General features: G+C 72.6%; 1 protein-coding gene across 1 annotated transcript in view; it reads right to left on the bottom strand.

The window, feature by feature from the left end:
* Positions 1-6,094: 6,094 nt before the first annotated feature.
* The window catches only part of PLEC (plectin), a 63,492-nt gene continuing 56,495 nt past the window's right edge, over positions 6,095-13,091 (bottom strand). The window contains 14 exon segments of the mRNA XM_086741509.1: positions 6,095-6,228; positions 6,897-7,017; positions 7,095-7,282; positions 7,513-7,630; positions 7,738-7,812; positions 7,888-8,042; positions 8,180-8,342; positions 8,705-8,862; positions 8,946-9,060; positions 9,191-9,379; positions 9,928-10,071; positions 10,386-10,511; positions 10,890-11,087; positions 11,370-11,529. Of these exon segments, the coding sequence (XP_086597635.1) occupies positions 6,173-6,228; positions 6,897-7,017; positions 7,095-7,282; positions 7,513-7,630; positions 7,738-7,812; positions 7,888-8,042; positions 8,180-8,342; positions 8,705-8,862; positions 8,946-9,060; positions 9,191-9,379; positions 9,928-10,071; positions 10,386-10,511; positions 10,890-11,087; positions 11,370-11,529 (1,966 nt within the window). The 3' untranslated portion in view covers positions 6,095-6,172.

The raw sequence follows: 13,091 nt of genomic DNA, 5'->3' as shown, positions 1-13,091 counted from the left end.
TACACACCACCATACGCACCGCCGTACACACCGCTGTACACACCGCTGTGTGCGGAGGCGGGGGGGAAGGGCGCTGGCACGGCAGGCCCCCGGAGAGCCGGCAGCACGCTGACCCTCTTGCGGCGGCCGTGCAAGGTGGGGATGGCGTGACTGTCCGTACCTCACTGCCCGCACCTGCGCCGCGGCACGGATCCCGCCGGGGTTCGCTGCCTGTCCTGGGTGAAAGGTCTCGGCGGGCGCTGGCTCCGCCGGCCCCGTGATGTCAGCACGAGCGCGGGCCGGGATCTGCCCAGGCAGCGCTGTTGGTGCATGCAGGCCCAGGGCTGCACCTGGCTCAGGCGCCAAGAGGTGGGGACGCGGGCGGGACGGGACGGCCGTGGGGCCCCGCACCCTGAGCGCGCTGGGCGAGGGCTGGAGGGGAGCGGCGTGGGGACTGGGGGCTGCGGGGGACAGTGAGGGGCCTGTCCTGCTGCCGGAGACGGAGGGGAGTCACTCTGCCCCGCGCTGGGAGCACGGAGTCCCCAGCCATGCAGGGCTGGCTCCTCCATCCCCAGGCTCACGGCGGGCACACGTGCGTGTGAAACAGGCGGGGGCTGGCAGCACCTCGCCCCGGCTCTGCCCTCCCGGGTCCTGGGGCCGGGCCGCCTCGCAGGGCTGGGAAAGCAGCTCCCAGCCCCCAGCCCACTCCTGGCAGGGCATGGTGGCTTTGGGGGGAGCTGGGCTCAGCCTGGTCGCACTGTGGGGACAGGAGCGGGCCATGCTGCGCTACCCAGAGACTCCCAGGCAGAGCCCCGGACCCCAGCCGGCCACCAGCACTGGGGCGCGGAGGGGATTTGGGCGCTGCTGCCCATAACGCTGCGGCTGCTTGAGACCCTGGATCCCGGCAGGGCCGGGGGGCCGGGGGCAGGACCCTGCGGGGGTGAGGGGGAGGCAGCGGGCGCGCGGGCGGAGGAGGGATGCGTCTCCCTTTCGTCAGAAGGCGTCAGCCCCATGGAAACTTTTAGTAAGCAACTGCTGCGAAGCCAGGGCGATTCCTGGCGGAGGCTCAGGCCTTGGCACCCGCCGCGCTCCCCGGGGCCACGGTGGCTCCCGACACGGGCAGCTCTCCCTGGCAGCAGCAGTCGCTGCTCCGCGCCGGCTGTGTCAGGGAATGTGCCGCTGCTGGCGCGAGCCGCGGGTCCCGCAAGCGCGACTCGCACACACACGCAGCCCCTTGGCACCCGCAGTGCCACTGCCTGCGTGAATTCCCACGCGAGGCTCTTCCTCGCACACGCAGTGCGTGGCAAGCGCCGCAGCTGCGCCAGCCCCGCGTCCCACGGGACGACCCTGCGCCTCCGCACCCGCAGGGTGCTCCAACGGGCCAGCGCCAGCTGCGGAGCAAGAGGCTGCTGGGGGCTGTGGGGAGGGATTGGGAGCGGGACAGGTTTTACTGGTGCAGTGGGGGATGATGGTTTCGGGGACAGGGTGGCGGAGGAGGGATGTGCCGGGGAAGGGCAGCAGAGCGCTGGGGAGGGACTGGGGCTGTGGGTGGGAGCCTGGCGTGGCCGGTGGGGGAGGTCTGTGGGGTGGTGTCTGGTGGGACAGGCTGGAGCTGGGTGTGTTTCGGGGGGAGGGCAGCAGAGAGGTTGGCTGAGGCAGTGGTGGAAGGGCAACGGGGGCAGGCGGGGCAGCTGGGGGGCTTTGGGGGTCCCTGCTCTGAGCGAGGCGGGGGTGGCCCAGCACTCCTTCCGCGGAGCTGGGGACGCCGTGCCCGGTCCCACTGATGGCTGGTGGCGAACGAGCTCCTGCGGGCTGCCTGCCCTGCTGGGTGCGGGGCGCGGGGCTGCTCCTCCGCCAGCGCTGCGCTCTGCCCACGGGGGGCAACCCCACAGCACCGTCTGCCTCCCTCACCGGGCGCTGTGGGCCGGTACTGCCAGGCCCCACGTCCCACGCCCCACCGCCTGCCCTTCCTCGGAGCCGAACCCCGCCGAGCCCTGCAGCGCCCATCGGAGCCCTGGGGCAGCTCGGGCTTTTCCCTGGAGCTGTCCCGCCCGGGTGGTCATCGCCCCCGTGCTCCTGGGGGATGCCGAGCCCCACGATGCCCGTCGGAGCCCCGAGGCAGCACAGGCTTTTCCCTGGGACCCGTCCTGCCCGGGCGGTCATCACCTCCTGTCCCGTTCCCCGGGCGTGCCGGGGTCAGGGACCAGCATCCTCCCGCTGCGCCAGGGCTGGCGGTGCCCCACGTGCCGCAGCACCGTGCAGCGGTTGCCCGATGCCCGCTGTCCCACCCTGTTCCTTGGGCCGCAGCCCAGCCAGACCGGTGGGCGCGGGCGACGTCGCATTCCTCGCATACCTGGGGCCTGCGCAAGCGCCTCGTCCCGCCGTGGCCCCCGGCGCAGCCGGTGACACCCAGCCGGGCCCCGCTCCGCCCAGCGTCCCCTACCTGCCCGTGGTGGTCGCAGGACGGGCTCGCCCGGCAGGTGCCCGCAGTCCCGCTGCTTCGCCGCTGCTTCCTGCCCAGGACAGGAGCCCATTTAAAACCTGGCCCTTCCCCGCCCCTGGGATGACACACCGGCCCAGCCCTGCCAGAAACACGCAGCGGGCCCTCCCCACGGCTCCCCCGAGGGCCGGTCCCCCCACTTTCCCCACAGCCTTCGCACTTGGCTGCTGCGCCCCATCGCCGCCCTCCATGAGGGTGCGGGACCCAGGCAGGGCTGTGAGCAGGGGCGAAGGGTTCATGGGTCCTAAAATGGGCACAGCGTGGGCAGGTGGCCTCGTCCTCGCAGGTGGTGTCCCCAAAGGAGGGGAGAGAATGGAGGAGCGACCGCCGCAGGACCCAGCAGCCTCTCGTCCTTCCCCCCACCGCCCCACCCAGTGGCCCTGGAACGCCCCCGCACCCCGTCCCAGTGGCAGCTCCCCTCCCACGCAGTCCTCTCCCCAAACCCTGGCCTGCTGCATATCTGTCCCCCACCCTGAATCAGCCGCGCAGCCGGACGGACCCCAGACCCCTGGCTGCAGGCCTGACCCTGGCACCAACAGCTGGGCTGGAGAGGGGGGGACCCTTCCCCTACCCCCTCCCCCACCCTTGCCCACGTCCCTGGGTGTGCAGGTGGAGCCCAAATTGCCCAAAACACCCTCACCCCACGTAAGCCACCCAAACACCCCTGCCCTGCCTCCGGCGCCAGCCCCACGCCCTCACCCCAGCCCCTGCGCCCAGCCCCATGCCCGGATCCCCGCTCCACCCCGCGCACCCCCGTCTCTGCTCCCTGGTGCCGCGGGCGCCCCGTGGGTCCCGAAAGGGTAGCGGGCACCGGATACGGCGAAGGGACCCCTTGGGGACGCGGGGCGCACAGGGTCGCGCTGCAGCCCCCTCCCGGTGCCATGCCCGCGGGGTGACGCGCTGCGGAAGGGATGCGCGGCGCTTGGGCAAGGTGTTGACGGCGCGTGGGAGTGTGTTGTCTGGAGAGCTGCCGGTATCCAAGCACCGGGCCAGCCGGGCGAGCCCGCGGCGTCGCACAGCCTGGTCCGGTGGGCAAACCCCAGCCGTGGCCGTGTGCTCCCTGCGCTGCGGCCGAACGTCCGGGCAGGCTCCCGCTCGGTGCCCACGGCTGGGGCGGCACAGCGCCGGTGGTCCCGGGAGGGCAGCGGGGCCCTCGGGAGGGCGACACCCCAGAGCTGTGGGGCCGGCCTGGGTGGTGCCCCAGACCCGTGGGGCGACGGCCGAATGGGGGCAGCGTCAGCAGGGCCGGCGCGAGGGGCAGGGGCCGCGTCCCCCGGCAGGGCTGGCAGCCCCCCCGTACCAGCGCCCCGGTACTGGGGCTCGTGGAGAGGCTGTGGCCCAGAAACCAGTGAGCGTTTCCGACGCCTGCACCAGCGTCACCAGCTGCTGCCATGGAGGTGTCGCTCCCGGGATGCTGGGGAGCCTCAGTCCAGAGGTGAACAGGGATGATCGCTCGCTGCCGCCACAGAGTGCTATGCTGGGCCATGCTGGGCTACGCTGGGCCATACTGGGCCATGCTGGGCCGTGCTGGCCCATACTGGGCTGTGCTGGGCCGTGCTGGGCCATACTGGGCCATGCTGTGCTATACTGGGCCGTGCTAGGCCACGCTGGGCCATGCTGGGCTGTGCCGTGCTGCTCTGTGACGCCTGCCAACGCTATTTTGCTTTTGCTTTCGTGGGCAGAGCGCCCGGTGGCGGAGGAAGGGGCCTGGTGATGGAAATTGGCCGCCCTGTGCGTCTGCGCTCCCCTGGTACGCGTTCCTTCGCACCAGCCGCACGCGGCTTCGCCAAAGCATCTCGGCTCCGGCGTGGCCGGCCTGGACACCACTCCCCTGCCTGTGGGCGGCCGCGGTTCGGGCTGCAGGGAGCTGGCAGCTCCACGGTGACACCCCAGCAGCCGGCAGGGCCGCGGAGCCGTGTGCTGCGGGGAAGGGGAGCCCAGAGGCGCAGGCACGGGGACGCGGCTGTGCAGTGCGGCAGGAGTGGTCCCGCAGCGGGGAAGAAGGGGCGAGGCAGTGCAGGAGCAGGGCCTGTGGCCGGCTGGGACAAACCGGGCCGGGGCTGGGGCCGGGCGCTGAGGTCAGCACGGGAGATGCCCGCGGGAGCTGTGGGGAGACATGACCGAGAGCACCCCCCACCATGAGCCCCCGGCCCACGGCGTGGCCATTCGCCCCGCGGGGCGCAGCCGGGCTCCCTGGGTGGGACGCAGCTCCGGCGCGGGGCTGGGGCGGCTGTGTGGGGCGCGCAGGGTGGGCCTGTCAGGCAGGGCAGGCCCCATGCCCGGGGTTCCCACAGCTGGGGCAAGCGCCAGGGCGATTGGGCAACAGGGCGGCATCCGCCTCCTGCTCCCTGCGGGCACGGGGGCCGCTTGCCGCCCGAGCACGGCCCCACGCAACGCGGCTGTGCCGGGTGGCACGGCCCCACGCAACGCGGCTGTGCCGGGCGGCACGGGCACAGGGGCGCGGGGCCAAGCCGCGGTCCCCCACAGCCGCCTGCCCGCTCGCTGCCCCGGGACCCTCGTGCAGCAAAGCCCCGCGCTCGCGGCCCTGGCCCCCTGCACCCCCTGCACCCCCTGCACCAGGGCTCCCTGGGCCACCGTGGCCCCGCTCAGATGCTATGCCCCCACCCGCGTGCACCAGCGCCGTGTCTCTGTCCATCGTGTCACCCCCCCCGTCCATCGTGTCACCCCCCCGGTCCCCGGTCTGGCCCTGGTGAAGCCACAGGGCCAGCGTTTGCGTGGCTGCGCACAGTTTGTGTGCCCACCCTGGCCGTCCCGTGCCCATTGTCTCTGCTTGCCCACGGCTCTGGACGCAGCCGCCACAGGCCGGTGGTGCCGGCGGTGCCGGGCGCATTCCCCCAGATGGGAGCGGCGGATGGGGTTTCCAGAGGCAAAGGAATGTGCAACGCAACGCGTGTCGGCGGGCCCAGCCCGCGCTGGCAGCACTGCGCACACCGTTCCGGGACGTGTTGGTGGACGCTCTGCTCCGTGGTGAGCGGAGGGGCTGCAGCAGTGCCAGCGGGGAGGGGCAGCGACCTGCCCGCGGGGCGTTTGCAGGGCTGCTGGGCGCGTGGGCAGGGGACACGTCCCGTTTCCAGACCTGGCCCCCTTTGGCCGCTGCCTGAGGCAGAAGGGTTTGCTCCGGAAAAAACAACCGTGGAGACAGATTTAGGGGACAACGGTGCGGCAACGGGACTGGAACCCACACCGGCAGGGCCAGCATGCCAACAGACAGGGACAACCAGAGGGGAAGCGCAGCAGCTGCTGCCCGCGGTGGCCAGGGACCGCGCGGACACTGCCGGTGCCATCGCGACTGCGGGGCGGCACAAGGGCAGCCAGTGCCCGGGGACGGGGACACGGCGTCTCCCAGCGCTGCCCACCGTGGGCGCGGGCTCCTGGCCCTGGCAGAGGCGCCGGGGCACGGCGGGAATCCCCGCAACGCGTTGCCCTCCCGGCAACATGGTGCGGCGCTCGCTGTCACCCAGTGCGACGCCCTGGGCCTGCCAGGCCACGTGTGCACCGGCTTTGGCGATGCCTCATCGCCCCCGGCACTGCCAGCCGCGGCGGCAGGGCGAGCAGACAGACGGACGGAGAGCACGCAGCCGCTCCGGCTGCTCGTAGAAAAAGAAACCTACTCTTTATTGCGGCTGGCGGGCCGCGCCGGCCAGGGTTACATTCAGCTCTACTGCTGTCCGGTTAGCGGGGCGACGTCGGCATGCGGCAGCAGGGCAGGGGTCCCGCGCCCGCGGGCGCTGCAGGGGGTGCGGGCGTGAGGGACCCCCAGCAGGGGCAGGGGGCGGCTGCAGCCGGGGTCCCGCGCACACCGAAGGCCCGAGGGGTGGGGGTTAGCACCAGAAAGGGGGCTCTGCGGGACCCCCGCCAGCAGCGCCCAGTGCCGGGGGCACCGGCGGCTGCCTGGGGGGCGCGGGAGCCCGGGATGCTCCGGGCGCCGGGGCTCGGCCCCCCACAAGTGGAGCGGGGCAGGGGGCTGCGCCAGCCAGAGCCAGGGGGCGGGGTGGGTGGGGGGGAGCGCTTGCAGATGCGCCGGGGCCAAGCCCAGCGGGATCGGCGACGGACGGGCAGCTCCGACCCCGCAGCCGGGCACCTGCTCGGGGGGGGCCGCAGCGTGGGGCCGGGGGGCCGTGGGGCGCGCAGCCGCAGCTTTGCCATCCTCCGGCCTCGGGGCACGCGGCCGCCGGGGAGGGAGTCCTGAGTGGGGCCGGCCGAGGGTGCTGGGTGCAGGGCGGGCGGCGGGGGGCTCAGCGGCAGGGGCTGCAGCGCTCCGGGGGGGACCCCTCGGGCGGCTCTGCAAGGGTGCACAGGGGCTGCAGCGGCAGCGCCCCTGCACCGGCACCCCGAGGCCGGGGGGCAGCCCCACCGCCCTGCCCCACGCCGCCCCCCCGGCCCCCCGGCCCCTCACCTGGGGGTGCCACAGCCGGGCTCTCCTCGGCTGCCATGAACTGCAGCTCGGCTCCGTCGGGCAGCAGGGACCCCCGTGCACGGGGGCACCGGTCTCCAGAGCGCGTCCGCCGCAGCACCGACTGGGCAGGGAGACGTCAGCACCCGCTGCGTCGCGCTGCGGGGGGGTCGGGACTCCTGGGGGGTCCCCCGGCCTTACCTTGCGGGCCAGGGGGCTGCTGGGGGCCGAGGCACTGCTGTAGAGGCTGAGGCTGGAGTTGGAGCGGCTGGGGGACAGCACTTTGGAGGACAGGGCTGACTGGTTGCCCGCGCACTTGCCCGCGGCGGCCGCGAAGGCGTCGGGGGACAGGTACTTCTCGTTGATCTTCAGGTTGGTCCTGCCCTTCACTGCGGACGACGGGGGCGGTGAGCGGGGCGGCGCCGGGGGTCCCGTGGCCCCGCGCTGGGCAGTGCAAGACCCCGGGGACCCAGGGGGCTGCGTCCCACGTGGGCGCGGCACAGGGATGCCCACCACACCCAGCCTCGGCCCGCTGCAGGTCCCCTTGGCCGCAGAGCCGCAGGCGCCCCGTGCCCCGTGCCTGGCACGGGACCCCCGCACGCACGACCCCCGCACACACCTCTGCAGGGGTCGTTCTTCACCAGAAACTCGTCCAGCGCGATCCAGCCCCCGCCGACCCGCACCATCAGGGTGCTGCGCAGGATCCGCACCATCCGCAGCTGCTGGGACTCCCCGAACTGCGGGGCGCAGGGAGCTCAGCGCCAGGAGCCGGGGACGGGGTGCCAGGGCAGGTCCCAGCACCCACATCTGCCCCGCGCCATGCGCGGCAGCAGCCAGCCCTTACCCGGTACCGGTTGGCGCTGATCTGCTCCACCTGGAAGCGCTTGGCACAGTTGCACTGGGCCACTTGCCGGTTCACCTGGGGACGGCACACGGGCTCAGACCCCCGGCGGGACCCCCCGCCCCGCCCGGCCCCAGCCGCCCCTCGCCCCACCTCGTCCTGGATCTGGTCGGCGTCGGCGGTCCGGCGCAGCGGGTCGCGGTTGGGGTGCAGGGCGCTGACAAACTCGTAGTAGTCGATGAAGCCGTCGCCGTTCATGTCGAAGATGCTGGCCACCGCGTTCATCTCCAGGACGTTGGTGGGGAACTCTGGCGGGAAGGGAGGGGACCCTCAGTCACCCCGGCCCCGCACCCAGGGGGATCCCGGCCGCAGACCCTGTCCTCCCCAATCTCCCCAATCCTCCGCCCCCTCTCCCCCGGCCGCCCGGCGCGGCCCCGGCACTCACTGGAGGCGAGGACGCTCTCGATGAACTCCCGCTGGCTGATGCGCCCGTCCTGGTCCCTGTCGATGCTGCGGAAAACGTCCAGGACGCGGGACTTCATCTGCCCGATCCACTGCACGTAGCGCTTCCTCCAGACCCCGAAGTCGAAGTGGGCGAACTCCTCCAGCTGGGAGAGGCAGACGGGCATCGACACGCCGGCGGGGCGGCCCCCGAGCCCCCGTCCCGCCAGCGCGGGTCACTGCCCTTTGCCCCGCCGTGGGGCTCAGCCCTGCCGCCGTGCAGCCGGCTCACGCCCAGCCCCGGCCCCGCGACGCCTGGCAAAGGGGTCCCCGCCCAGGACCCCTGGCTCCGGATCCCAGAAGAGGGATGCCTCCAGGCCCTCGGCGGCCGGGGCAAAGGGATGCGGGGGGACTCCCGGGCACAGGGCCAGTGCCTGCGGGGTTCCCGGGCCCCGCCTGCTCCCTGGTGCCCGTCCCCACCTGTGTCCCACCCAGGGCCGGGGTCCCATGGCGGGCCGGGGCTGCGTACCTCTCGCAGGCGCCGCAGGGCCGTCTCCAGGCGGTACTGCCGCTCCAGGGCCAGCAGCCAGAGCTGCTGCCAGCGCTGCAGAAGCTGCGCCGTCAGGGGCTCCGGCCCCCCAAGCGGCGCCGCTGCCGTGCCCTGCGCCTTCCCCGTGCTGCGGCGCCCTGCGGCCCGCAGAGACAGGCGTGAGGGCGCGGACGGGGGTGGCGGGGCGCGGTGCGGCGCAGGGGGCAAGGGCGGCCCTTACGTGTGGCCAGCCGGCGGGCGGCCGGTGGGCCCAGCTCCGTGGCCAGCTTCCGCTTGCCGCTCTTGGTGACCTTCTCCACGTCGGGCTGCTTGCGGTTCAGCTCCTCCATGAACACCTGCGGCAGAGCGCCGGCGCTGAGCGCCCGCAGCCGCCCCGGCAGCCTCCCCGGGCGCGTCGCGCCACGCTGCCGGCACAGGGGGCCGAGGCCGGGGTCGCGGCGGGGAGCTGGGCGCAGGGGCCCGTACCGCATGCTGGGCGTTGAGCTCCTCCAGCAGCTCGGCCTCCTCTGGCAGCGGCTCCTGCTCGCGCAGGCTCAGCGCCTCCTCGGCGGCCGCGATCCAGTCGATGAGCCGCGTTGCCTCCTCCCGCTCGGCCGCCAGACCGGCCGCCTGCGCCTGCAGCCGCTCGCCCTGCTGCTGCGCCCAGCTCAGCACCTGCGGCGTGGCCAGGGGCGCTGCGCCGGGGGCTGCAAGGGGCCGACACCCGCGCCCGCAGCCCCCACCGGGTGCCGCAGGGCCCTCGCCGTGGGGGTAAGGATCCGCGGCCCACCCCCACCGTGGGGCAGGCACGTGGACCCCCGTCAGCAGCCATAGCGGCTGTGGGGCAGCGACGTGGAGGTCTGTGGCCCACCCGTTGCCACGGGGCAGGACTGAACAGGTCGGCGAGGCCCCGGTGACCCCCGGCGTGGCCCCGGGATGGGGGAGCAGGGGTGGGAGCGAGGGGATGACCGGGGCGCTGCATCCCGGCGGCTCATGGGGGCTGGGCCCACGCAGGAGCTGAGCCAGGGCCACCCGGTCACTGGCGAGGCCGAGACCGCCGAGACCACCGAGACCGTCCACGTGAGCTGGGGACAGGGCCGAGCACCCCCAGCTCCCCGCAACGTGCCGCTCCTCCTTGGCGCAGCGCAGATCCGCTCCGTGGCCGGGAGGGATGCAGGGAGGGAGGGATACGGGGAGGGATGGAGCAGCGGCGCCCAGCTCACCTCCTGGAAGCGGCTCTTGACGACGGTGACCCAGGACTTGACGGTGACGACGGCGTCAGGGTGGCAGGTGGCCAGGATCTCTTCCCCCAGCGAGGCGATGCACTCCAGCTCCAGCTGCTGGCACTGCAGCGACTGCAGCAGCTCCTGGGGAGCGCGGGGAGCGTGGAGCGGCCGCTGCACCCCCTGCCCCTCCTGCACCCCCCCCGCCGCCGGGGCGAGACGCGGGGTGGGGTGACCAGGGCCACCGAACACGGGGCGCTTGGGACCCCAACCCCCACCCCTCGGGGTGCTCGGGGCCCCAGACACCGCGTCCCGGTGGGACGGGACCCTGCGTCCTGTGTCCCAGCGCGGCGCGCCCCACGCCCTGGCAGGGGCCAGCAGACACCAGCCGTGGGGCGTCCTGGGGCCGGGAAGGAGCGGGGCTCGGGGTCCGGGGGGGCCGGGGGGCCGGCACCCACCTGCAGCTGGCTCTGGCACTCCTGCACAGCCGGCTCCTCCTCGGGGAACAGCCCGTACTTGAGGGTTTTCTCCGACTCGGCGAGGCGCCCCAGGAAGGAGCGCACCAGGCTGTGAAACTCCTCTGCCTGCCAGCGACAGCGGGGACCCGCTCAGCACCCGCCCCGCGCCCCGCGTCCCCGCGCCCCGGCCCCCTGCCAGACCCCCAGCCCCACAGCCGCCGGCCCTGTCCCGGCACACCCGCACAGGTGCTCGCGCAGCGCTCAGCCTGGCACTCGGCCACCGCACCTTGCGACACGGCCACGCGGGCCCCACGCAGCGCCCTGCAGCGCGCGGCCACCCAGCCACCGCCCGGGCACCCCATGGAGCACCCCACAGCACAGCCACCCCACGTGGTACCCCACAGCGTGGCCACCCACCGCCCGGGCACCCCACGGCGCCTGCGGAGCCTTCCCGGAGGACGCACCGGCTGCAGACCCCCGCCTTCCCCCCGGGCCGGCTCCCACCTGCCGGAGCGCAGCCTCCAGCCGCGCCTGCCTGGAGACGGAGAGCTGGCAGACCAGGTCCCAGCGCGCGCTCAGCTCCTCCACGCGCTGCTGCAGCCACCGCGAGTCCACGCCGCCGTCGCCGCGCGCCAGGTCCCGCACCGAGCGCCTCAGCATCCTGACGCAGCTGGCTCGCTTGCCCAGCTCCTTCTGGAAGACCTGGGCAGGAGGGCGCAGGAGGGGCTGAGCGACGGGGGCGGGGAGCAGCCCCCCGCCTGGCGCGTGGTCCCCAGCCTGCCCCGGGCCGCTCGCAGTGGTGGGGTGCACGTCGCTGCCCCACAGACCGGCAGCACAGGGTGTGTAAAGCAGGGGCCACCCCGGTGAAAGCCCCCCTCCCACGCCCAGCTGCCGTCCCGCCCGGGGACGGAGGGTGCGCAGCGCTGGCGCGGAGCGGGGGGCTCGCCCGGGCCGAGGCCTCGCCGCGCGGCCGGGGGCACCCACCTTGTGCTTGTCCATGAGGTCACCCACCAGGTCCCGGTCCCCCCCAACGGGCGCATCCTCGCTGAGCTGCGGCTCGGCGCGGTACAGCCAGTCCATGAGGGCCTGCAGCGCGTCCGTGAACTTCCCCGAGAACAGCAGGCTCTCCTCCAGCTTGTGCTGCCTGCCAGGGACGGGGCGCAGGCGATGCCATGCCATCCCATCCCATCCCATCCCATCCCATCCCATCCCATCCCATCCCATCCCCATCCCCATCCCACCCCATCCCATCCCATCCCATCCCATCCCACCCCACCCCATCCCATCCCCATCCCATCCCATCCCCATCCCATCCCCATCCCATCCCATCCCATCCCATCCCATCCCCATCCCATCCCATCCCCATCCCCATCCCATCCCCATCCCATCCCATCCCATCCCATCCCATCCCATCCCCATCCCATCCCCATCCCCATCCCATCCCATCCCCATCCCATCCCATCCCATCCCATCCCCATCCCATCCCATCCCATCCCATCCCATCCCATCCCATCCCATCCCCATCCCATCCCATCCCATCCCCATCCCATCCCATCCCATCCCATCCCCATCCCATCCCATCCCATCCCATCCCATCCCATCCCATCCCCATCCCATCCCATCCCATCCCATCCCATCCCATCCCATCCCATCCCATCCCATCCCATCCCATCCCATCCCATCCCATCCCATCCCATCCCATCCCATCCCATCCCCATCCCATCCCATCCCATCCCATCCCATCCCATCCCCATCCCATCCCCATCCCCATCCCATCCCATCCCCATCCCATCCCATCCCATCCCATCCCCATCCCATCCCATCCCATCCCATCCCATCCCATCCCATCCCCATCCCATCCCATCCCATCCCCATCCCATCCCATCCCATCCCATCCCCATCCCATCCCATCCCATCCCATCCCATCCCATCCCATCCCCATCCCATCCCATCCCATCCCATCCCATCCCATCCCATCCCCATCCCATCCCATCCCATCCCATCCCATCCCATCCCATCCCATCCCATCCCATCCCATCCCATCCCATCCCCATCCCATCCCATCCCATCCCATCCCATCCCATCCCATCCCATCCCATCCCCATCCCATCCCCATCCCCATCCCATCCCATCCCCATCCCATCCCATCCCATCCCCATCCCATCCCATCCCATCCCATCCCCATCCCATCCCATCCCCATCCCATCCCATCCCATCCCATCCCATCCCATCCCATCCCCATCCCATCCCATCCCCATCCCCATCCCATCCCATCCCATCCCATCCCATCCCATCCCCATCCCATCCCCATCCCCATCCCATCCCATCCCCATCCCATCCCATCCCATCCCCATCCCATCCCATCCCATCCCCATCCCATCCCATCCCCATCCCATCCCCATCCCATCCCCATCCATCCCATCCCATCCCATCCCATCCCATCCCATCCCATCCCATCCCCATCCCATCCCCATCCCATCCCCATCCCCATCCCATCCCATCCCCATCCCATCCCATCCCATCCCCATCCCATGCCATCCCCATCCCCATCCCATCCCATCCCATCCCCATCCCATCCCATCCCATCCCATCCCATCCCATCCCATCCCATCCCCATCCCATCCCATCCCCATCCCATCCCATCCCCATCCCATCCCATCCCATCCCATCCCATCCCATCTCCATCCCATCCCATCCCATCCCCAT

This window comes from Chlamydotis macqueenii, chromosome 2 (assembly GCF_036417535.1).
Source record: "Chlamydotis macqueenii isolate bChlMac1 chromosome 2, bChlMac1.mat, whole genome shotgun sequence".
In the NCBI taxonomy this organism is placed as follows: Eukaryota; Metazoa; Chordata; class Aves; order Otidiformes; family Otididae; genus Chlamydotis; species Chlamydotis macqueenii.
This window is presented reverse-complemented; position numbering and strand designations above follow the sequence as displayed.